A 26,540-nucleotide genomic window follows, 5' to 3' on the forward strand; every position below is an offset into this window, starting at 1 on the left:
GGGTGTCATCTGTGTGGATTCCCTCTGGCAGAAGCAGCATGGTGTGCTGGTGCCCCAGGCACCAACTGTTTCTGACAGCACTGGTCACGCAAGTGGGGAACATTGCAGTCACTACACTGGTCCATTCGGGTATTGGAAAACCTGGGCTTTTTAATAAATTACCCAAAATACCATTTCCATCCATAGTCACAGCTGAATTTCATAGGAGCCATGTTGCACGCAATGCAGGTAATGGTCTTTTTGCCCCACAACAGGGTCTGTGTGTTACAGTCCCTGGAAGAGGAGAGCCAACTAGTGCTAGCAAGACGCATATTGCAGTTTCTAGGGAACATGGCTGCAATTGTCCATGTCACCCTGTTCGCCTATCTGCATATTTGCCAAGCCCACTGGTCCCTGCGCTCTCAGTGGTAGCAGGCCACCCAAGATCTCCGGGTCCGCAGCCAGGTTTCCCCCGCTCTCAGGGATTCCCTGGCTTGGTGGAGATCCACATCCAATCTGGAGCAGGGCATGTCATTTCAGGCTCCCTCAACCCAGATTATTCTCACCACGGATGCGTCTCACCTAGGTTGGGGAGCCCATGTTGATGGCCTCCACACCCAGGGTCTCTGGACCACCCAAGAAGCCCGGTGTCAGATAAATGTTTTTGCTGAGGGCGATCTGGTATGCACTGTGGGTTTTCTGGGATCACCTGGTCAACCACTTGGTCCTCATTCAGACAGGCAACCATGTTGCCATGTGGTATATCAACAAGCAAGGGGGCACCAGATCCTTTCTCCTTTGTCAGGAAGTGGTGCAGATCTGGTCCTGTGCTGTAGCTCAGGGGATGTTGCTCCAGGCGGTGTACTTAGCTGGGGCGGAGAACAACCTGGCAGACAGACTTAGTTGCACCTTCTGACCCCACAAGTGGTCCCTAAAGCAGGAGGTAGCAGATTGAATCTTCTGTCTCTAGGGAACCCCGGACGTGGATCTGTTTGCTGCTCCCTGCAGTAGAAAGATTCCTCAGTACTGCTCTCTGTCCAGGGTAGATGGCCAGCCAGCTAAGAATGCCTTTACCCTCCACTGGGGATCAGACCTCCTTTATACATATCCTCCATTCCTGTTGGTAGCAAAGAAACGCTTGAAGCTTCACCAGGACCAGGGGACCATGATCCTCATAGCCCCCCATTGGCTGAAACAAGTTTGGTTCCCATTCCTGCGGAAGCTCTCCTGGCACGGCCCAATCCATCTCAGGACTGCCCTAGACCTCCTCATGCAGGATGAAAGCAGGCTGCGCCACTCCAACCTCCAGGCCCTGTTCCTCATGGTCTGGAGGTTGAGTGGTTGATCTTACAACCTTTTGACCTTTCAGAAGAGGTGTCTCGAGTCCTCGTGCCTTCAAGGAAGCCTTCCACGAGGAAGTCTTATGCACTGAAATGGAGATTTGCCATCTGGTGTGGGCAGAAGAATCTCGATCCCTTCTCCTGCCCAATCTGGGACCTCCTGGTTTATCTACTACACCTCTCAGAGGCTGGACTTAAAACTAACTCCGTTCGGATGCATCTCATTGCTATAGGGGCTTACCACCAGAGGGTGGATATTTGGCCATCTCTGTGCAGCTGCTTGTGGAGTGGTTCATGCGTAGGTTACTTCAGCTGTGGCCTCCCCTATGGATACCAGCAATGTCCTGGGACCTTAACGTAGTGTTGGCTCGGCTGATGAAACCACCATTTGAGCCACTGTGTTCAATACTCAAGTATTTGACCTGGAAAGTCATATTCTTGGTGGCAATCACGTTGGTGTGCAGAATCAGTGAGCTCATTGCCTTGGTGACTTATCAGATCTACACAAGGTATTTCCATGACAGGGTGCTTCTGCAAACCCACCCTAGGGAAGATCGTGACAGATTTCCATCTTAACCAATCCATAATCCTGCCTACTTTCTTCCCTAGACCTCATTCCAGCCAAGGGGAAAGGGTGCTGCATATACTTGATTGTAAGAGGGCCTTGGCCTTCTACCTGAACTGGACGGCAGGCCTCAGACAGTCTACCCTGCTCTTTGTCTCTTTTGACTCTAACAGGCTGCGTGTGGCTGTTACTAAACAGACTCTCTCCACCTGGCTAGCAGACTGCATTTCCTTCTGCTATGACTAGGCAGGACGGTAACTGGGGGGGGTGCTATGTTAAGGCTCATTCTATCAGAGCCATGGCGACTTCTATGGTGCACATGCATGCAGTGACATGGAGTTCTCTCCACACCTTCACAGCTCATTATTGTCTGGACAGGGACAGCTGTCGGGATAGCAGATTTGATCAGTCTGTCCTCAGGAACCTCCTTCAGTTGTGAATCCAACTCTTCCTACCTAAGGGCTCTGGTTTGGGTTCAGACTGTCTCCGCTATTACCAAAAACACCTCTGTTGTTGTGCCCTTTGGTACCTGTTTGGTATCTGTTGGTCCCTTTACTCTTCAGGGCCAGCCTGTAGCTAGGGATTCACCCACATGTGAGGACTACCATCCTGCTTGTCCTAGGAGAAAGCGAAGTTGCTTACCTGTAACAGGTGTTCTTCTAGGACAGCAGGATGTTAGTCCTCAGGAAACCCCCCCTCACCCCACGGAGTTGGGTTCTTCTAGTGGTTATATTTTTATTTTTTTGTAATCTTCTTACGAGACTGAAGAGAGACCCCGCGTGGATAGTGGCAGGCTGGGCCTGCTTAGTGTGGCAATCAAAGGTTCTAGAAACTTTGACAAGTTTTCCATGCTGGGCTCCATCTGATGATGTCACCCACCTGTGAGGACTAAAACCCTGCTGTCCTAGGAAAACACCTGTTACAGGTAAGCAACTTCGCTTTCTGCAGAATCTACCCCTGAGCTGCTGCAGGAAACGTGCTGGGTCTTAGATCTTCTGCTCCCTTTTGTCTGATCTTACAGCAAGGGCAGGGAGAGACGGGGGCAATTAGGGTCAGCATCAATGTTACCTACAGGTAGCAAAACCCTAAATCCAGCACCGTCACCCACAGCAATAATGCAGTTGTATGGAGTCTTGGATGGAACCCTGTCCTGGGGTAACCACTAGCAGGTTCTAAGATGTATGACGTTGATGACTTTTCCTCCAAGTGCATCACCTCAGCAATGAAGTTGCAGTCTGTTGGATCTACTTGATGCGGCACAGTATACAGTATTAGCACCAGGTTCTAAAAACAAATTTCAGTGAAAATCAAGAACATAGCAAAGAGAGACATTGTAGAGGTTTTGGGGGGGGGGGGGGGTTTGCCCTGTGCTTATTTTTTTTATTTATTGCCTTAGAAAAGTCAAATTAGGACAAATTCCTGCTCTAGACTGGATTCCAAATGCATAAGAAGATAAAATAACTTACCCAAGGTCACAGAATCTATGAGAGAGAGGAATCTAAAAATCTTGCAAAGAAGAGCCCAGTTAAAGCCATAAACTTGTAATTGGGTACTGATTCCTACCATAATCGCATATGGCTTCATTTCCCAAGCTTGGATGTTGGTATTATCAATAATAATTGGTGATTTTCCTCGCTTCATTGCTTTCTTTGCTGCAATGTAATATTAGGTAAAGGTAAGTTATACAGACAAGGAGTATAAAATGCATCAGCCTCTCAATAAAATTTAATGTGATCTAAATATTTTTTAATTATTCCATGATGCGCTATGCTTGATCTTATTAAAAAGCTGCTTAGACTCTAATAAATATGCAACCAGGGCCGGTGTGCTCCAATAGGCAAACTAGTATGTTGCCTAAGGCGCCAGCCATTAGGGGACGGCAAAGAGCAGCCATATGGGACCATGAGCAGAGCCCATCCCACTCACGGCTGCAAGCAGCAGACACTTAGGTTCACTGCTCGCGGCCCTCCAAGTGTGTGTAAGACAGGAGGGGGGGGCCTGTCTGGGTGAATGAGGTCAGGGACAGAATTGGGGCCTGGAGAGGAGAGCACAAGGCAGAAGGTTCGCCCAGGGTGCCTAATGCTTTTGCACCGGCCCTGGCTACAACTACTACTAAGTTGAGCCTACTCAAAACACTTAGTGTGGTAATGGTTGGATAACTGTCACTCTCTCTCTCTCTTCTTTATATACCTCAGGCTACACCCATTGAAAAACTAAACTAAAGTGCTCTAACAAAGTCACTTTAATTTCACATCAAAAGTAGATGTTTAAGATGTCATCCAGCTTTAATTTGGCCTCTGGATGGCGATTAGCAATGATCAAAAGAAAATATTTGGCCCTAAAAAAAATAGCTCTTTGACACAAGTAGCTGCTTCATCGAAGCCCTCCATAGACCTGCTCCCAATCACCTAAGTACATACAAGCCTTTTGTTAGTCACCGGCAGCCTTCAGCCCCGAATGTATACTGCAAGTGCAGCTCTGGGCCCAAGCACGTCCACAGACACACAATTTCTATTTGTGCCTATGAAGGTGATTGGGTAATGTTTAATTTCCTTTTGTCCTTGGAAGCAAAAGAGAAAAGCAAAGTAAAATAAACTATATGAACAGAATTGAATACATTTGCTATGAAATAAAATAATTGTTTCTTGATAAATAATTTGATTATGGGGAAATGGGCATATGATCTTTTTCTACAATCATAGTTCTATGAAAACGTAATCAACAATACTGATAAAATAGTGACAGAAACAGGGTGGCCATCAGCTTATATTAAAATATTTTTACACATGCATAATGAATCATTTAACCCTCACAAAAACAGTACTGTAAATGCCTTAAGTGCCAAATCAAAAATATTTTTTAGGAAAAAATCAGACCCAGTGCTTTAAATGATCTATAAAAATAGAGGTCAATAAAAAAGCTGTAGAACTAACAAAAGATTTGGGAATAACTTTCAAGAGCTATTCTCCTTTCATCAGGTCAATGCAAAATAAGCTATAGATGATGAACATATAAATAAACTGCAGGTTGCATTACAGAGGTGGTGCTCATTTTCAAGGCTATAAAGAGTGCTAAAGTAAAAGCACTGAGTGCTTGAGGATAAGGTGTTTGCAGTGTGAACCAACTCGACCACATGAGAAGTTCCAACTCATATGATTTTCAACACTGCAACAGCTATGGTAAGGAACAAAAATTTACATAACTAATCTCAAATGAGTAGTAGTAATGTCACTTCAACCAATATGTATCATTTTAAATGGGAGCCAGAGTGCCTACCCATCAAACCATGTTGTGCCCCTATGTTACAACACAAAACATCCATCAATCTTTACATAGTATTCCAGTAAAGAAGGATTTTTTTAAAATCTCAACATTTGAAATAACCAATCAAATCCAAATTTTGGATTCATATCACATTATGGAATATCAACCAATCATCTTTGTAAAGTATTCTACAAACGTTGCAAGTTGTTACTTGACTTTAAACAACCAAATAAACTCACCATTGTTCGGGCATTAAATTATGCTTCCTTCAAGTTGGACACATTTGTGTGTGTGTGTGTGTGGGGGGGGTTATCAATAATTCTGTAGTAGAATATATTTGAAAATGTTTGGTGGATTTTTTGCTTTGTAACATGGCTGCACAAGTGGGATTGCTTGCATCCTCACTTGCTTAGTCACACTCCCAACTTTGTAATTATTCATGCAAATCCAAAGGATCTAAACATCTCACACACTGACAAATAGTGAAGAAATATTATTCTCCATTAACAAGCAGGGCTGAATTAGCCATGTTACATAGATTAAGTTATTCAATGGTGCCAAATGGACCCAATTTTCTCTAGCTCAGTAAGGTTTTGTTACTGAGCATGTGCGGGAGTTCCTGCACATGTGCTGCCTAGTGAACCCCTCAGTCTTTTTTTTTTATCTGAGCTTCTGCACAGACATGTACCACCTGAGTCTTTTTCTCTTTTCTACTTGTTGCAGTTATTTTGCTTTTCCGTTCTGCACCACTGCCTTGGCAGCTCAACAGCATTTTTCACTGCTTCCAAAAAAATTAAAGAAAGAAGAAAAATAGGAATGTCCTGCTCCAAGAAGGCCACACCCAGTAGCTTCAAGAACTGCATTTGTGGGTGTAAGATGTCCATCACCAATGGACACGACATCTGCTAAAAGTGCCTTGATCCTGATCATAGATCTGTCAATTGCTGTAACTGTGAATGAATGTCACTTAGATCACAGCAGAACTGGGCACCGAAGATGGAGGAGTTCCACAGATTGGTTTCAAGGAGTCATTCTTCCTCTTGAAGTGGGGCCTCCTCCATCTCCCTCCATGCCAAATTGAACAAAAGCTCCTCTGGCAGGGCTCCCCCACCTTTGGCACTGAATTCTGGATCTGCCATAGCCCTGGGGTTGAGCAAAGCATGGATGCACTGGGTGCAGAGGGAGGCATGTTTTGAGACATATTCCAGAGTCCTGTCTCCCTCTTGAGGCTTTTTGGTGCCAAAGAAGCACCATTCTACTCACTTGGCACCAGTGATGTGGAACACATCAGTGCCATCAATGTATCAATTCCCAGCATTGTTGTCACACCAGCCCTTGGTACACAGATCCCCAGCATCATTCATTCATTCATTCATTTATTTATTTATTTATTTAACACTTTTTTATACCGACCTTCATAGTAATAACCATATCGGATCGGTTTACATTTAACAAGGGTATAACTGAAGCATAACTAAAGTGAATTAGACAATAGAGGTGAATAAGGCAAAGTTACATTCAACAAGGAGTAAGAACTTGGAAGCTTACGTAGCTGGAAGGAAGTAAAGGCAGGTAATAATCAAGAAATACAATAGAGAATACGAGTTAAAGCTTAAGGTGCTTTAACCTAGAAGTGCCATAGTCCATCGTTCATGAAGATCAAAGACCATCGTCCAGGTAAGAGAGGGCAACTAGTGATTGTCTGGGGGATCCCCAAAGGCTTGGTGAAATAGCCACGTCTTGAGTTTTTTTCTGAATGTTAAAAGGCAGGGTTCCAATCTGAGGTCTGAAGGGATATTTTTCCAGATAGATGGGCCTGCAATCGAAAACGCTCGGTCTTTGGTCGAGGAGAGGCGTGTGGCTTTAGTCGGGGGAAATTTCAGAGTTCCTTTGTGAATATCTCTAGTTGGTCTGTTGGAGGAGTGTAGATTGAAGGGGAATTCTAAATCGAGTTGAAGTTGATGGTGGATGAATTTGTGTATTAGGGTGATTGATTTGTATTGGATTCTAAAATTCACTGGTAACCAATGTAGGTTTCTGAGGATGGGAGAAATGTGTTCACCACGGCTGGTGTTGGTCAGCAATCTCGCTGCAGCGTTTTGTATCATCTGCAGTGGTTTGGTGGTAGATTTGGGGAGGCCTAGGAAGAGGGCACTGCAGTAATCAATCTTAGCGAATAGCAATGCTTGGAGGACAGTCCTGAAGTCATAGAAAAATAGGAGTGGTTTGAGACGTTTTAGAACCTGTAGTCTGTAGAAGCAGTCTTTGGATGTGGTGTTGACCATTTTCTTTAGGTTTAGTCGATTATCTAGAATTACCCCAAGGTCTCTGACATGAGTATGGGTGATGTTTTCTTCGTTTGAAGAGATGAGGAGGAGCTCCGTCTTTGAGGCATTGAGGACCAGGTTTAGGCTGTTGAGAAGACTGGTGATAGATAGGAGGCAGTTATTCCAATGTGAGAGAGCTTTTGAGATAGAATCTGTTATAGGGATTAGAATCTGAACGTCGTCTGCGTACAGATAATGAATTAGATTGAGATCGGTTAGTAATTGGCAAAGGGGGAGGAGGTAGATGTTAAAGAGGGTTGGGGATAAGGAGGATCCTTGTGGTACGCCAAGAGTGGACTTTGTTAAAGGTGACTCTTTGTTATTGATTTTGACTTTGAAGGTTCTATTGCAGAGGAAGGACTTGAACCAACTGTGGGCTGATCCTTGGCTGATCATTGGCACAGAAGTCTGTGCAGCGGCCAATTCTATCAATGCCAATGTCTCTGATGGGACCCAAAGGGGATTCTTCTCAGGTCCTCTTGTTTTTGGCACCATTATCACAGAGTTCCTTCTTCTGTTTCCAGATCCCAGACCTTCCAGGGCTCCACCAGCATTGTGCCAGCCCAGACTGGACCTGGAAACCCCAGATCCAATCTGCTCCATAGTGCCCTTGGAGCTTCACATGCCCCCTAACACACAGATTAGTCAGGAGAAGGTTTCTAATTGGAGTCTTGTGCATGCTTTGGAAAGTGATGATCCTATACTGATCTGATATGTGTGCCTGAGTCTGAGACCAACATGGAGACTGTGATTGACCCTGAATCTTCTGCTGCCTTGGCCTGCTTGCAGTTCTGGCCATGTGAAACCTAAATGCCCTTTTGAGCCTAACCTGGAGAAATTCAAGGAGACATCTGGACAGCAGCCAGAGCTGTCTAAACCCTGTGGTGGAGGGTCATAGGGTCACAAAAAAGCAGAAGGAAACAAAATCTCAGCTAGGAGTTCAACTACAGCAGCACTTGTAAAAACATCTTAAGCCATGAAAATTTCCCTGAGGGTGAAAAAATGACAGGACAAAGGACTAATGGAAGATTAATGTGACCACCAGGCTATTAGGCCCCAATTTGGGAAGGGGATCAGCGTAACATAAGTCTAATTTGCCTCTTAAGACATGAGAAACTGTGTACATGATAATCCCATAGGTTCATGCAATTTTACTTACTTTAGATTGCCTGTTTCATCTATAAAAAGAAAATCTCACTGAGGCACAAAGAGACAGAGGCTAGTGCTTCTCAAAAGCATAAGTCCTGCCATCTGTATCTCCCAAGGATATCTGTATTGCTTATTGATATGTAATAAAAAATTGATATTTGTTTCTACAGATTTTGGTATGATATCCTTGTGTTCGTGGAGAAGCACCTTAAGCGTGTTTGGCGCTTAACAGATCTCAGAGAAGGAAGTCGCTTCTCCCTCTCCAGCCCAGATGACACATCAGCCTGTGGTTCATACCACAAAACTAGTGAAGACATTCTTTACCTCTTTAGTGGCCAGTGACAAGGCACCCTTCAGCCTCTCCTGTCCAAAATAACAAATTTGTTCACACCATGGGAATGACCATCAAAACTCCCAGTGGAGGAAACTAGCCTACCTCCATCAGGCATGCCATCCCTCTCAGCCTAAGAGTCCAGCCAACATTCAGAGGATGAAGTACAGAACACAGCCAACTGAGCCCTTCCCCAGGAGCTGTCCCTCTGAGATGACTGAGGTCTCCACCCTAATCACCCTCTTCTTCATTAAGGTTATGGATTAGTGACCCTCCACCATTCAGTTTAGAGAAGGGGTCCATGGGGATTCCCTTAGACCTCTTACCTGACTTGTCAGAACATTCCTCTCTGTCAGAAGACCTCTCATATCCCAGATTCCTGGAAAAACTGAGTAAGGCCATCGGCATAAACACCCAAAGGACATAAGTAAGTCTTCTGCCTATTTTGGATTTTGGAAACTCCCTCAAAACCAGCAACCCCAGTTCATCAGATTCTGCAAGACCTGCAAACGTCAATGTGGGATAATCCAGCCTCCTACTCTAGGTAGCCAAGAAGCTGGCTCTCAAATACAGAGCACCACAGACTTTTGATTTTGGTGGTGGACTTGGCTTAGAAGTAGGCTAAGAAGACCTGGATTTTCTCCAACCAACCACTGGGTAAGGACTCCAGATTACTTAACACTTTTGGGAAGAAAGTTTTCCAGAACTTAATGCTGAACAGCTGTATTGCAGCCCACTAGCTTTATATAGTGCAATGTTTACATGACTGCATCGATAAGTTGAAGCCCCTTTGTTAACCCTGGACAGGGAAGATGAATTGTAGTGTCGGGCTTTCCTAAATGCCGAGGAGTGCACCTCATCCAGTAGGTGTATAAGTCTTTCGACATGGCAACTAGGTACTCGGCAGCAGCCATTAGGGCATGTCAGATACCTGGTTGAGGGCCAACAGCCTATGGGAAAGACGTCCATGACAGTTACAAGCTAACATTCCGTGTTCTGGGGACAATCACTTTGAGGACAAATTCAGAGAAACTGTCATACAGATTAAGAAGCAAAAGCAGCTGGCAGGGTATGACCAGCTTTCCACCTTCAGGTGACATTATTTCACTTTTACGCAGTCCTTCTTTCAGAAACGCCTTTTCCACCAGTTTCAGAGCTACTGCTCCATGCCTGTGCTGCCACAGCAGAAACTTTCAGATCAAGGACACCTGCGTGAAAGGCATCAGCCCAAACTGGAGCCTAATTTTAACATGCTCTGTTCTGTAGTACCCAACACCTCTGAAAGGGGGGAGGATCCAGTTGCTTCATTAGAACTGGAGGAAGATCATCAAAGGCCAATGAGTCCCCAAAATTGTGGAATCTGATTAGTATTTGAGCTTCTCTTGGATTTGAGCACTTCACCAATATTTAGCCTTCAGTCTGGATTTGTCTCGCTCAATCCAACTTTGTCTTGAGGTGGAGTCACTTCTCAGCCAAAATAATAGATCATCTCCCTCCAGATGAATGTCGTTCTATTACCTCTATTTTATTATCCCCAATAAGTCAGGGGGATTCAGAACTATCCTAGATTTATGAAAACTAAACATTGAGTTGTTATGGGAGAAGTTCAAGATATGCCTTCCGTGCCATCCTACCCTTCATCCAACTGGGAGACTGGATGTGCACCCTGGCTCTGTAGGATGCATATGTTTACTTCCCTATCCATTTGTCTCACTGTAAATACCTCAGATTCATGATGGAAACAGGTCACTACCAAAATAAGGTTCTGCTTTTTGGCCTCTTGGCATCCTGGTCCTACTGGCAGCACATCTTTGTCATCAGCAGTAAACAGATTTAGGGTTTTGTTTCCCGTAGGCACTGTTGGTGCTGTCACATCCCGAATAAGGTCAGACAACACAAGAAGAATGTCAAAGGCACAGCCCCAGTTTCCTTCCACAGCTCAGGGTTAGATTCTGCAGCAAAAATAAGAAAATTCTGCAGCACATTGGCAAATATGTCCATCTTTTATATTACATTATAAAAAATAATTTTCCAACCTTGTTTGTGTCTATACCATTTTTTTTTATTGGGTGAGGAAAGGAGATCTTAAACATCAGTAGAGGAGGGAGCTCTTAGGACTAGGGATAGGAGAAGGAGAGAGTGGGAGGACCAGGGATGGAGAAGGTGAAAGGACTGGGGTTAGGTGGGAGGACTGTGAGAAGGAAAGAGGACTGGGAATGAGGAAGATGAGATATGGAGAAGATCAGGAATCTTGGGACAGGAAGCGGGAGAGGAAGGAAGGTTCTGGTATCAAGGAAGAGGAGGAGGGAGTAAGAGAGGTTAGGGGTGGGTTACAGGATCTGCAGAGAAAGTAGAGGTAGGAATGTTCCAGGATCTGGGAGGGGAAAAAAATCCAAGCTCAAGGGAGATAGAATCTGAATTGCGTTGGTGGGGTTGGGGAAGGAGGCAGTTGTCCCTATCATATGTTGGTCCTGCTCCCCCTTGCGTTCCCTCTCTAACCTCCCACCCAATCTAGATTACACATACACACACCTGGTACCAATTCCTTCTCTCTCACCCCACAACCACTGCCCTGTTCTCCCTTTCCCTTCTCTCTCTCACATAAACATGTCCCCCAGCCTGCATCCTCACTACAAAATGATCTCCCCTCAGCCTCTCCTAACCTCCTTAAAATGACCCCCCCCCCCCTTTAATCTGTCTGCTCCAGGCTCACCTGCTCCCATCCTGTCCCCTACACATTGTATGGGAAGGGAAAGGATAGATCAGAAATGGAGGGCTGTTTTCTGCTGATTGAGATTCTGCACAGCTGGAAGGCAGCAAATCTTCAGCTAGCCTGCTGCCCCCAGAATTTTGCTGCCCTAGGCACAGGTCTAGTGTACCTATTGAGAAATCTAGGTCTGATCATCGGGGGATTTGTGTTTTTCCTTACCTGGATGACTGGCTGGTGATGAGACTTTCTCCAGTGGGGGTGCTTGACTCCTTAGACAAGCCAGCTATTTCAGTTACTAGATTTCATAGTCAATTTTTGCCAAATCCCATTCTCCCATCAGAAAGTTTAGTCTGCCTAAAAGCCCTGATTCAGAACTTGCGGCAGCAGGATCAAGTCCTGGCCCAAAACGTCCTGATTGTCGTCGGACACATGGCAGCGCCAATGCATATGATCCCTATGACTCACTCAAATATGAGAGCTCTCCAGTGGGGCCTCCACTCCCAATGGGATCAGTTGTATCAGCCCTGGTCACACTCCATAAGGGAATTCCCTGACATGAAAACATCCATCCATTGGTGGCTGAAACCAATGATCCTGGAAGTAAGCTCTCCTCTTTAGAGTTTTACCTCATTTAATTTTAATTTAATATTTCTACACTGCCTTTTGTGGCTGGTCAGCTACTTCAGAATGGATTACAATAAAGTCAATGCATCCACCAGTGGGAGGGGCACCCATACAGGCTCCTTCCAAACTCAGGAATCTTGGTTGATAATGAAACATCTGTTCCCAATCAACCTTAGAACTGAGAGCCGTTCCATATGCGTTGAGAATATTTTCTTATCTTCTTCAGGGAAAGAGAATTCTGATCTAAACCAATAACCAAAGTGGCAATGTTCTATATGAACAGGAAAAGGGAGGGAACAGGGTCCTGGACCTTCTGCCAGGAATCTCAGAGAATTTGGGAGTAGACTCTCAATCACTGGGCTTTGCTTCAAGTGATATACTTTCCTAGAGCCTCCAACATGTTGGTGGGTTGCCTCAACAGAATTGTCTGGCCCCATGCGTGGTCCCTGGACCAAGGTATAGCAAACAGGCTTTTTGATCTTTTGGGCGTCAATTGTCAATCAACTTGTTCACATTGGAATGCAACAGGAAAGTCTTCAAATTTTGCTCCAGTCTTCAAAGCAAAATCAGATTTGTTCTGGATGCTTTTCTTCTCAAGTGGGAGGCAAATCTGCTGTATGCATTTCCTCCACTTCCATTGATGGCAAGGACCTTGTCAAGGATCATCAAGAAAGAGCCATAGCTACTTCAGTTAAGTACCTAAGAGCCTTTTCCATCAAAGTCAACTGCAAAACTCCAACTTGGTTGTCAGTTCGCACATTCATGTCCCATTACTGTCAGGACAACCTGTCAAGAAATGACAGTAAATTTGGGCAACCAGTTTTGCACAGCCTGTTCATCCACTAGTCCACTTGCCATGGAAGATCCAGGTTGCTTCTCCAGTAAGTGCTCTACTGCAGCCCTCATCTTGGTACTTCCCAGGTGTTATGGCTAATTAAGCCCTGCTTGTCAACAGAAACAGCAAGTTTGCTTACCATACAGCAGGGTTCTCTGTAGCTAGCAGGATTAGTTAACCATGCTTAATACCTGCCCACCTCCCTGCAGAGTCTACCACCTAACTAAAGCTAAGCTCTGCACTCAACTGAAGGGTTCAAGAGACAGTGCATGCGTGGAAACTCCTACACATATTCATTAGTAAAACTTTACTGAACTTGAAAAATGGGCCCATTTGGTGCTATCCAATGGCATCATCCATGTATCATGGCTAATTCATCCTGCTGTCTATGAAAAACCTTATTTACAGTAAGCAAAGTTTGTTTTTTTTTTTTTAACTTCAATCAACTGTTGTCATTTCTGAAAATAAATCTAAGAATACGGACACCACTTGTTCAGTGAGCACGTCCACACCTTCGCCTTCATCAAGAATGTTTTGCAACTTGTTTGTCTATTGAGATTTCTTGTATTAGTAATTTCCTTTTTCTTATATTTTCCATCTATCTTTAGGCATGATTTTCTCACTATATTTCAGGAAAAGAAACAATTTGAATATTTTATTATCTTGTTTTCTTTGTTAATTTAAGTTCTTTTTGTCATTCTGTGCAAGACTGTTTTGGAATAAATACTGTATTTAAAATTTAATATATACTGAAGAATGTAGAGGAACCTAGGAATCCTTAATAACTAACGGCCAAATTTTAAAAGGCCTGCGCGCATAAAACCCGGGGATTACGCGCGTGGCTGGGCCTTGCGCACAACGCGCACATTTTCAAACGGGCGCGTAAACCCCGGTACGTGCACAAATGCCGGGCCTCTTCAAAGGGGCGGGCTGGGACAGCGCCATTGAATGCTGTCCCAGGTAAGCGTGCACCGGCAGCCAGCCGGCGTGCATAAGTTGCTTCTGCTCCCGAGGAGCAGTAAGTAAAAAAAAAAAAAAAAAAAAAATCAGGGTAGCTAGATAGGAATTAGGGGTCGGGGTGGAGAGGGGAAAGGGAAGGAAGATTAGGTTGTGGGGTAGGGAAGTTCCCTCCCAGCCTGCTCCTTAATTGGAACAGACTGGGAGGGAACTGGGAGAGGCCCGATTGCGTCACCGTGCATACTCTTGCAAAATTCGCAGCGCACCTTTTAAAATCTACCCCTAAGATAATACAAAGTCCAGAATCTACATCTACACTGGCCCAACAATATAACTATTTAGCCAAAGTTCTCTGAAACACATATTACACAGTCAGAATTTGGAAAGGTCAAACACTTCTACACTTCCTACAACAAAGTAATACCTTTTTATTGGACTAAATACATTTCTACTAGCTTTCAAGAGTTTTCCGACTCCTTTCATCAGATCAAAGTAAGATGAACAGGTTCATGCAAAGGATGATGTTGTCCAGATCTACAAGTAAAGTGCAAGTGGGCTAACATGGCGACCAATAAAGAAAATGTATCCATTTTAATCACCTCTTTTTTGGTTCCATTTGTGTGCCTCTTCCAAGAAATCTTGATTGAATGCATAAGTTCCATCTTCAGTAATGAAAAAGTCATCAGTGCTAAGAATGGGAGCATTAGGAAAATCACGTTTCAGTTGCCTGAAAAAAGCATTAGGTAATAGTGTTATGGTGGAGGAATACATGCAATTATCATAGTTTTCTAACCAAGGGTTGTATAAATATTCTATGATTTACAAGATGTCACTGCAATGGAAGGATATGAATTCACAGATAACGTGTGATTGTCTGCATGCTACAGCATCCACTGAGGGTGCTTGTCTCAGCCCACTGTGATGTGGATGGGAATAGACCATATACTGGCCCACTACCAAACTGCTGAAACTTTTCATAACAATTGTGAAGATTTATTTAGAGTAGGGGTCCCCAAATTACAGTTCATAGGATGCACCTGACCCATGGAGTTTGTATTTCCAGCCTAGCAAGCTTTTCCTTTCCATGGCCATATCTAACCCACAGAGGATATTTTTTTTTTCTCTCACATGCACAGCAGCAGAAAGGCTGGTGGGGATTCCCAGGACCCACCAATGGGAGAAGAGCCATCTGGACCTATGCCCATGAAAAGAGGTGCTGGTGATGAGGTCAGGCTTTGTCAGCAGGAAAGCTGGTCAATGGAAGATCACAAAGACACTAAGGTGGGAGAGAGTATGAGTGAACTAAAGGGAGGGGAGGGGTTAAGAGAGAAGGAAGGGAGGGTAGACGGGTGAGTAAGAGAGGAAAACGAAAGGCTTGAAGTGAATGAGAGGTAAAGAAGGGCTAAGGAAAGTGAACTGAGGGAACGTATGAGAGAGCATGAGAAAAGGGGAAAGTGAATAGGAGCAGACAGAGACATCTACATACATGCCTCAAAGGACAAGTTTCCTGGGGTCTGGCAGGGCTGTGTATGTCATGTAGCACTATAGAAATGTTAAATAGTAGTAGTAGGGCTGCCAATTTCTGAGAAATATAAAAATAGCTGGGATAATATTCAGTCATTGGCTGGCTAGCAAAGTGAGCTGGATAACTTATCTGGCTAATGTAACTCCACTTTGGAACACCCCTACATTATCTAACTACATTTTAGACAGAAAATGAATTATCTATCATTTACCTGGTGATGTGCCCAAAATATTCAAACATTAGCATATAGCTGGATAACGGCCAAGTTACCTGGCTAAATGACTTTTAATATGAATCCTTGATTTAATGGGGGATATGATAGAGGTCTTTAAGATCATGAGAGGTCTTGAACGAGTAGATGTGAATTGATTATTTACACTTTTGAATAATAGAAGGACTAGGGGGCATTCCATGAAGTTAGCAAGTAGCACATTTAAGACTCATTGGAGAAAATTCTTTTTCACTCAATGCACAATAAAGCTCTGGAATTTGTTGCCAGAGGATGTGGTTAGTGCAGTTTGGTTAAGTTCTTGGAGGAGAAGTCCAATAATGGCTATTAATCAAGTTTACTTAGGGGTGGATTTTAAAAGGCCCGCGCGCGCCGGCGTGCCTATTTTGCATATGCCGCCGGCGTGCGTAAAGCCCCGGGACATGCGTAAGCCTCAGGGCTTTCGAAAAGGGGAGGGAGGGGGCGTGTCCAGGGGCGTTCCCGAAACGACACAGCGTTTTGGGGGCGGGCCCCAGCGTTTCGGGGGCGGGCCGCCGGCCTGGGGGCGTGGTCAAGGCCTCTGGACCAGCTCCCGGGACCGGAGGACGGCGCGGGGCTGCCAGCCAACGCGCTCAAAGTTACACCTGCTTTCAGCAGGCGTAACTTTGCCGACAAAGGTAAGGGGGGGGTTTAGATAGGGCCGGGGGAGTGGGTTAGGTAGGGGAAGGTGGGGGGAGGGCGAAGGAAAGTTCCCTCCGAGGCTGCTCTGAAATCGGAGCGGCCTCGGAGGGAACAGGCAGCTCGCGCTGGGCTCGGCGCGCGCAGGTTGCACAAATGTGCACCCCCTTGCGCGCGCCGACCCCGGATTTTATAAGATAATCCAGCGTACTTTTTAAAAATCTGTCCCTTAGGGAATAGCCACTGCTATTAATTGCATCAGTGGCATGGGATCTTCTTAGTGTTTGGGTACTTGCCAGGTTCTTGTGGCCTGGTTTGGCTCTGTTGGAAACAGGATGCTGGGCTTGATGGACTCTTGGTCTGACCCAGCATGGCAATTTCTTATGTTCTAATGATACTATCTGCCCCATGCCTGCATCTCCTTCCGCCCAGCATTTCAAATCATTAAACAGGCCAGATAAGTTCCCCCACTCGGAAATTATACCGAGCAGAGTGTTGGAGTGATTGCAGTCTGGCTTGACTCCCATATTAACTCAAAGAACCACCACTTGCATATTATTGTGAAGCAAGTGAAGAAAGGTGATAAATGCTGATGTACATCCATACTTCAGAAGGATCTACTACACTGGAAAATTCTATCAATATAGCACAACAGATTCTCACTCCCTTCAGGATCCACTAAAAGCAACAAGCTTTTAATATTTATTTATGTCAAAACTTATTTTAACAAAAAGTAAATGTGTGGCGCAAAGATTAATAAAGCATTGTTCAATACATAAGTCCCTAAATTTTATTTGATTAGCTGCAACAAAAGTACTTTTCAAAGTACAATAAACTTATTAATCGAGGAACCCCACATGGCCGTGTTTCACATCCCAGCTGCAGCAGGGGACCAACGAAATCTTATCTTAAATAAGCTCATGAAAGGTAGGGGGCGGGGCGATAAACCCCAGGCTGATTCAAGATGATATGGATTGAGCAATCAGATATGGAGACAAAATCTGCCAGGCTAAATCCAAGGCGAGGGGGCTGGAAAATCTCTGTAAATAATATGAACTGAGGAGCCAATGCACCAAAAAGCTGAGCAAAAACAAGGAGAAAACACCTATTTAAAAGGGTAGAAATCTGATAAATCCTAAAGAATGTGAGCCAAAACTCTCCCAGCCAAGGCGAGGAAAATAGTCGCCATTATACGATGGTGGAGAACTCAGATTAGTGTATTTCAAAAATGTAACGCAGCGTTTCTTTGTCATAGCCTGGCAAGGTGACGTGCCAGGCTATGACAAAGAAATGCCTGGAGGGTGTCTTGCTAGGCTATGACAAAGAAACACCACGTTATTTTTTGAGAAATTTAATGAGAGCTGAAGCTGAATAACAATTATATCTGAACACACGAGCCCAAGGTCTCAAGGAACAGCAGTGGGATTTGAACCCTGGTTTGTAGCCTGCTGTTCTAATTACTAGGCTATTCCTCCACTCAAGCGATGCAGCTTCCAAACATCATCAAATTGCAGCTGAGTACAGGGCTTAATTTGTAGACAGGAAGGAGGTGGACCTGAGGAGGTGGTGAGATGGGCGGGGCCAAGTGTGAACTCTTCTCGCTCACACAAGCTTATGCACACACACACACATACACACACATATACCCGAATCAAAGTCACGTGGCTTTCCTTGTCTCAGGGTAAACAGCTCCAACACTGTCTGTTGTTCTCCGTTTCCTTCAAGGGCTGGCGAAGAGGCCATGAATGATCCATGCAACTACTGGCTCTGTTCTGTTTCCTTAGGGGAGCCAGAACTGATATACATTGCCAGCTCTGCTCCACTTTCTCGGCACCCAGGAAAAAGTTGGCAGAACGTTCTTCTGGGTTGCTTTGCCGGAAATTAAGCTCTCGGTACTGGAGAGAAAAAAAGGGTTGAATTCACACGATCAAGACCAGGGTTGAAACCTTGACCATTGGCATTACTACTCACAACTTTCAAATCTTGTGCTTATTCAAAACTTTTTTTTGTATTTAGAGTTTATTACATTTTAAAACAGTACAAACCAAGGGGTAATTCAACAATTACTGGAAATACAAACTCCACATTAATACTGTATCTGTTCTTTGCTCTGCAGCATCTGCTTCAGTATCACAGCTTCCTCTTCTGTTCTCTGCAGTACAGGACGGTGTGTGTTGGGGAGGGAACAAGAGGGGAGGGCCTGGATTAGGGAGAAGAGTGGCTGTTCTCTTTTTGTGTGTGCTCCAGGCTCACTCCCTCTTCTTCTCTTCCTTTCAGGTTGCCTGGAGAAGGAAAGACTGGAGCAGAACATCCCCTACTGCTCTGCCTCTAAGTTGGTCAAGAAGTGCTGGACGTGCATTCCATTACTTTCCCCCACAAATTAAGCCGTGGCTGAGTATTATTCTTACTTGCAGTGACTTCCCCAAATAGCAGACTCTTGCTACACGAGAACATGTGCCCGAAACGAGGATAAAGACACCTTGTGGATGCTGTTCAGTTATATTCAGGTCCAGGTTTAGGCACAGGGAACTGCCTCTGATGCCAAATTTTCCTAGGTGGCAGAGTACCAATGCTGCCCTGCCATCACCCAGGCCTGCCAGCACCCTGGTGCTGACTCCAAGCAGTAGCAACGCCCACAAAATTCAGCGCATGGCCTACAAGCCTTCCTGTACTGTAAGGTCCTGGGTTGGCCCTACCTCCTCCTCTGCACAGGCTTCCAATTACCATGGAAACCCATGTGAGAGGTGGGGGCCACCACAGAGTCTGTCCGAGCACAAGGGGTGGCAGGCCCCTTGCTAAATTTGGTTGCCTTGTGCTGCTGTGAGGTTGACTGACTTTGCAACCTACAACTCTAAGGTTAGTGGGACATGGGGAGAGGAAAGGATCTGGTCAGGGAAACTGAAATCTCCCCCCCCCCCCTCCCCCCTTTTTTGCCTATGGGCACAGCAGTGGTAAATTTGGCACCAATTATATTGCACTCTATTTACTTTTGATTTATTGTGATTTTCACTCAAAGTATTTTCTTCTCTTTCAAGCCTGGTTTATCTCAACCCCATGTCAAGAGGAATCCTGACTAATAGCCAGAACTGACTGTTTTGCTTGTCTTCTCTGAACCATGTCATCTGAAACTTCCTATCCTTGCTCACCCATCTGTGGTGTGCACAGGGTCACCTGAACTTGTTGCAAAACTGATCAAAGCTTTATTTCTATAACAACAAAAATTCAAACAAGGGTGTGGTTTACAAAATACCAGCACCCTCTTTCATGTTTTAAAAACATCATTTCATGATCCATATAACAAACATTTATGCACAAATGGATACAAAAGTTGATATGTTTAAAACAAGAAAGACTTCGTTGGAATCCTACGAGCTGAAGACTTTCACTTGCCTTTTGTTACTATAGGGAATACAATTTTGATCGCCTTTACATCACATTCAGGTGAACCATTCATTCCAAAGAGAACTAGTGCACTAGCTCACTATTAAGGATGTTTGCAATGTGGAAGAACGTACGATCACCTGGCCATTAACACTGTGACAAGTGTAACCTTTCACTGTGCAGACAACTGATTCCCTTGCACAATTGTGAGTGGTCCTTATGAAGCAGTTATGCTGGGAACTTTTTTTTTTCTTGATGTAATTCAGGTTTTTTTCCCATAGCAAACACTTCAGAAAAAAAGCATACACAAACTTCTATCATTCTAAAACCCATGCATTTTTATTCCTAAGCTTGATGTACAAAGTAAAGCAGCAAAATGATTTCTACTTTTTGGGCAATGCAGTGGCAGATAAAATAATTTGATTAGCCCTTTCTGCTCTGATTTTTAGTTCATCCTTTAGGTGATATATATTGGTGATTAAAGTTTCATAAGGTTCCTCCTTTTCTGATTCATCACAGAGGGTGCAGCTATGTAAGCTGGGGGCCTTCTCAGAAAATATGGTGACAGAAATGGAGAACAGGCAGTACATCCATTTTCCCCCAATTCAACCACTGGCAATGCTAATCAGAGAGTTGGGACAAAGAAACATAGGTCAAGCAGGGAGAAGTAAAACAAAAATCAGGGAAGAAGGGGAAATTATTAGAGAATATTATGTTTCTGACTAGAATTATGCCTGACTTCTGGTACAGAATATAAAAAACATTGGAAGTGGATGCTGTGGAATTATGACACAGGTAGGATAAAAACTGGAGGCAGATTTATGGATACATTCAAAAACACTGAGCAAATTTTGACATGTCCTGTGGTGCAAACTCAACTTTCCTCTTCCATTTGCGATGTGAGGCAAGTCACGTTACCTCCCTATGTCTGTTTACAGCAGTATTTACAGTAACGCTGTTCCTTGTTCCCATGTCAGAAACAGGTTCCTCCATCGACAAGCAGTGCTGAATTAGTCATGATGTGCAATACACATGGCTGATTCATTTTGCAGTCTATGGCAAACCCTGTTTACAAGTCAGCAATCTTGCTGTCTTCACCTTTACTGCTCATGACAGGTGCTGGAAACAAAAGACCAAGGCTTCTCTACAGAGCTGGCAGTGGTTCCCACGCTGCCCTGCCCACCTGTGTCGACTCTGCTCTGGAAATGAGGGGGTAATTCAGTTTTCATGCCTTCGCATCTTTGGCCTCTTTAGTATGGCTTCTGACAAGTCTGGCAATTACTATTATTTGGAAATGGTTGGGGGGGAGGGGCACTTGTTCATTGAGATGTGAACTGAGACAACTGACTTGTTTCAGATTTATTTATTTATTTATTTATTTAAAATTTTTATATACCGGCATTCATGTTGCAAACACATCATGCCGGTTTACATATAACAGGGGTGTACAGTAAACAATTCAATAACCTATTTGTGTAGAAGGAAGCAGTTACAAATAACAAGGTAATAGAACTGGGAGGAGAGAAGAAAAGAAAGAGAATAACATTAGGTATAGGTATTTACATTAGTAATAACATTTTTACATGTGGAAGTGGTAGAATCTGGCTGAATAGAATTAATCGGTGTCCGGGAAAGCTTTTTTAAACAGCCAGGTCTTAAGTCTCTTCCTGAAGGTTGGGAGGCTGGGCTCCTGTCTAAGGTCCGGTGGGATGGAGTTCCATAGAAGGGGGCCGGCTGTTGAAAAGGCCCGATCTCTCAAGGTAATGTGTTTGGTAGTTTTGGCTGGGGGCACTTGAAGAGATCCTCTGAGTGTGTCTCTTGTTGGTCTGGAGGAGTTATAAATTTGGAATGGGACTTGTAAGTCGAGTGGGGTGTGTTGATGGATGGTTTTGTATATTATGGAAAGAGATTTGTAGAGGATTCTAAAGTGAACAGGCAACCAGTGGAGATCAAATGGCAACCAGTGGAGATCAAATAGCTTTCAAACCACTAATGATGTTCTGGCCTTACGAACCTGAGCTAGCTTTAAGTGACCTACAGCTAAAAGGCCGGATAGCCCTGTGCCAGTGCGCTCAGCCATCCAGGCCCCTCCCCTGCAAAAAAACTGTCCTGCAGGGTGCTAATAAACAAGCTGCTCCAGGTGTGCCTGCATATTTGGTTTTAAGTGTTATATTTTAAAAAGTTGGGATACTGTTTGAATAAAAGGCACTGTATAAATCCAGATTCATAATAATTTAACCTATACCCGGAAATACAATAAGTAGAAACATAATATATAAGACCAAATGGTCCATCCCGTCTGCCCAGCAAGCTTATGGTAGTAACTGCCACTCCATGTAGGTTACCCACAAGCCTTATGTTAAGGGTAGTGTAGGGAGATATCTCATGTTTTACCACTGAATCACCAAATATGAATCATAATAGCCAAGAAATGTACAGGGAAGGTAGTGACAGACCCCAAAAGCACTGTCACAGCAAGGGAAAGAACTTTTTGCCCAGATGAAATTTAACAGCACTGTCTCAGTGGAAGAAAACAACAGAATTACCCTGATACATTGAAGGATACTTTATCAAGATGTGCCTGTTTGCAAATGTCTGTCTAAATAAAAAAAAAACAGACAGAGACAATACGACTTAAGCTTATAAGCAGGAGTCATGGATGAGCCAAAGCAGAGTCCAGAGGTCACAAAGACCCCCACCCTTGGAAGAGGGGAGGGTGGGGAAGTCAGACACACTCTGGCACACAGCTTGGCTCACAGGCATGGCAGTTCCCCCCCCCCCCCCCTGAAGAAATGGGGAGGGGGCAAAAGCCCTGCAATGCATCAAAGACTCTCCACCCACCACGTGATTATGCATGGGCTTATACATATTTATCAGCTGGAAAGTATAAGAGAAGGAAGAGAGACCCTGAGGGGGAATCCTGAGAAAATACCCTGAAACCAGAGAAGGGACTCCTGAAAGAAAAGAAAGGGGAACTTGAAGCAGACCAGCAGCCCTGCTATCAAGGAGGGAGAAGGCTAGGTGTGGCCAAGAAACCTGGGCAGGAGACCAGCGATAGAAGACACCTGGCTCAGGTGCAGAGTGACATGGAGTCTGGGACAGTGAGGGGCAAGAGCAAATCCAGATAGCCTGGCATATACCAGAGCCAGAAGTCTGTCTCCTTCCGAGACCACCTGCCCATTCTGCCAGTACCAAGCCCAGGAAGCAAGCCTCTCCCCTGCCCACATTCTCCAGCCAGAGCCTGTTTTAGAGGTGAACAGAGGTATCACCTAAGATGTAATCAGGGGTAAGTTAGCCATAAGTATTAATAAATTGAGTAGGCTAAGGTTTATGGCATGTGTGAAATCACCCATGATACAGAACTTTCTTTAGTGAAAACTGGTGCTTAGTGGCCAGGATATTAGAGAGAGGAATTGTTAGAGAGGAACTCTGCCCATTCTGATAAATAAAAGTCTGTTTCTGAGGAGAATACACATTGTCTTTTCCTGACTTAGGATTTCAAGTAAGATGGGAAGGCAGCTGGCAGTATCTTGTAGCAGATAGATCCCTGCACCCCTAAACATGCTTACAGTTTAATATTTAATGCAATTTAATATTGTTTAATATTTAATGTTTAATATTTAATGCAATTTTTTAATATTTTGTTTAATATTTAATGCAATTTAATATTTAATACATTTAATAATATTTTATTAAATGTATTTTTACATTTAATAATATAATAAATTTAATAAATTTATTATAAATTATATTATAAATAAATAATATTTATTTATAATATAATTTATAAAAATTTATAAAAAAATAAATATATTATAAATTTAATAAATTTATAATAAATTTAATAAATTTAAATTTAATAAATTTAATAAATTTAATAATTTAATAAAATACATTTAATAATATTTAATTTAATATTTAATACATTTAATAATATTTAATACTTGTTTAATATTTAATGCAATTTATCCCACGTTCTCTTACCCCTTTATTCCCTTGTTAACATGTTTTATCTGTTCCATGTAAAGCGCCATGCATGGCGTATATTTGCGTTACACTGTGAACCGATGTGATATCCTGGATGAATGTCGGTATATAAAAATTTTAAATAAATAAATAAATAAAATACAGTAGCAAAATTTACAATCAAAACCAAGCAACTGTCAAACTCAGAATAAAATTACTGCTAGCAACATTTTTATGGGGTAAGTAGCCTTCTTGATAATTCAGACAATGCTTCTTGAATGTGCTTTGGTTTTGGACTTGAAGCAGTTCTGTACTTTATCCCAAATATCTGTGTATCAGTATCCTGGACCATAAGTTGGGGCCCAGCATAGACTGTCATTGGAATCCAATTTTTTCCCTTGGCATCAAAGCAGAGAGCAATATTGCAGTTGTGTTACAAGCATCAAGGCTAATTGGTTAAGGATAGTAATCCTTGTGCCTTCTGTTAAACTTAGTACTTGCCTCTCATGCAAGTTACCCCCATGTACTCTTTCCTTTATTTCCAGCCTCTAGTGATCCAGTGTTTATCCCATGCCCTTTTGAATGTGTTTACTGTTTTCCTTCTCACCATCTCTTCCAGAAAGGCATTCCAGGAATCCACCATCCTCTCCATGAAGAAATATTTCCTGATGTTGGTTCTAAGTCACCACCCCTAGAGTTTAGTATCTTGACCCTAGGTTCTAGTTTCGTTTTCACTGAAATGGTTCGAAGTTTGTGAATCCTTAAAACCATTCAGGCATCTGAAGGTGTATGCATATTTAGATCCTTCAGCCTCTCCTCATAAGTCTTCTGCTATAGACCCACCATTTTGTGGACTGCCTCTGTCCTGCCCTTATCCTTTCTGAGATACAGTCTCCAGCACTGAACACAATATTCAAGGAGAGGCCTCACTAAGGACCTGTACAAGGTCATTACCACCTCCTTTTGTCTTACTGGTTATTCCTCTTTATGCAGCCCTGCATTCTTCTGGCTTTAGCTATCATCTTGTTGCATTACTTCACTGCCTTCAGATAACTAGGAACTGTTATCCCAAGGTCCCTCTTCCAGTCTGTGCACATTAGTCTTTCACCATCCAACCCGCATCACATACAGCTCTTTTGGATTACCACACCCCAGATGCATGACTATGCACTTCTTGGCAGGGTGCAATCCACTAGCATGGGCAAAACCAAGAACTCAACATTAAGAATGGTTGATTAATGTCACCACACCAGACAAAAACACCTAATTTATGCAAAGTTGGGCACAATTTATTCATTACGATACAAAGTCAATAAAGTCTGATAATTAGTCTTCTTTGACTAAAATTGTGACTGGCCCATCAACTGATATCAAAACATTGTTTAGCTAAGAAAGAGTTGTACGGAGTGGAAAAGTAGCCTAGTAGTTAGAGCAAGGGACTGAGAACCAGTGAAGGCAGGATTTAAATCTTGCTGCCGCTCCTTGTGGTCTTGGGCAAATCACAACACCCTCCATTGCCTCAGGTGCAAACTTAGAGCCTCATTACCTTCAACAACTAATGAAAAGGTATGAGTTAAATAATAACTTACTAAGCATTTCTCCCATAGACTCAGAATTGGAGAAAAGCCTTACTAAATCAGGCCCTTAGATTGTAAGCCCTTTGAAGAGAGGGAAATACCTACTGTACGGTATGAGCTAAAAAAATAAACAAATGGAACTGGTATTTGAATAATTGTATTTATGTACTTGTTATTTACTTATTGCATATATATTCATTCCGTATCCTTTTCAAAACCCTCACCATCGTTCACAAATCTATTTACAAGAGTGACTCCTCATGGCTCTGCGAACCTCTTCGACTCTCACAATCAGCACGCCCTACTAGAGCAAACCTCGCCTGTACCCTTCAAGTCCCACCCCTCAAGAAGGCCCGCCTCTCCACAACCAGGGACCGTGCCCTATCCATCGCCGGTCCAACCCAATGGAACGCCCTACCCGCCCACCTCCGCCTTGAGTCATGCCCCATGAAGTTCAGAAAAATGCTCAAAACATGGCTTTTCCACCAGGCCTTTCCAGACTAGCCCCCCTGCCCCTCTATTCACCTTGACCCCCCCCCCCCTTCCTTCTATAAATATGTTCATTCTCATACCCACCCTGAATTTTTCCTGTAAATATGTTATATTTTATGCAGCATCATTTCAATTTTTGTAAATATGTTCATATCCCTCTCCCCTCCCCCCCCCCCCAGCTTGATATCTGGCTTCTCCTCATAGCCCCCTTTTCTATTGTTTATTGTTCTCCTGTTTCCCCACTCCCCGTTCATTGTAATTTCTACCTTTCGTTACGATGTAAACCGATATGATGTGTATTTTAATGTCGGTATAAAAAAAGCCGTTAAATAAAATAAATAAAATATTTACTTGCATGTACCTGCTTCAGAACAGAGCTTCCCAAACCTGTCCTTGGGATCCCACATCCAGGTGGGTTTTCAGGATATCCATAATGAAAATCCATGACAAATTTACTTATAATAAATTTTTCTCATGCATATTCATTGTGGATATCCTGAAAACCATTTGGCTGTGAGGTCTCCAGGATAGGTTCGGGAAGCCCTGCTTTAGAATTTATATTTTTATTTGGTTTGCTTCTTTAAGAGGGAAATTCACAAATTCTGGCTAGCAAATGAGATCACATAAGATTG

General features: G+C 43.5%; 1 protein-coding gene across 2 annotated transcripts in view; it reads right to left on the reverse strand.

Moving 5' to 3' along the window:
• The window catches only part of N4BP2L1 (NEDD4 binding protein 2 like 1), a 62,003-nt gene that overhangs the window by 15,162 nt on the left and 20,301 nt on the right, over window positions 1–26,540 (reverse strand). The window contains exons 2-4 of one of the 2 annotated variants that reach the window (XM_029602655.1): window positions 14,681–14,808; window positions 3,448–3,536; window positions 3,100–3,168 (exon numbers count right to left, since the gene is read on the reverse strand). In XM_029602655.1, the coding sequence (XP_029458515.1) occupies window positions 3,100–3,168; window positions 3,448–3,536; window positions 14,681–14,808 (286 nt within the window). The remainder of the gene's footprint in view (window positions 1–3,099; window positions 3,169–3,447; window positions 3,537–14,680; window positions 14,809–26,540) is intronic. The other variant, XM_029602656.1, reaches the window with a different exon arrangement.

The sequence above is a fragment of the Rhinatrema bivittatum genome, chromosome 5 (assembly GCF_901001135.1).
Source record: "Rhinatrema bivittatum chromosome 5, aRhiBiv1.1, whole genome shotgun sequence".
Classification (NCBI taxonomy): Eukaryota; Metazoa; Chordata; class Amphibia; order Gymnophiona; family Rhinatrematidae; genus Rhinatrema; species Rhinatrema bivittatum.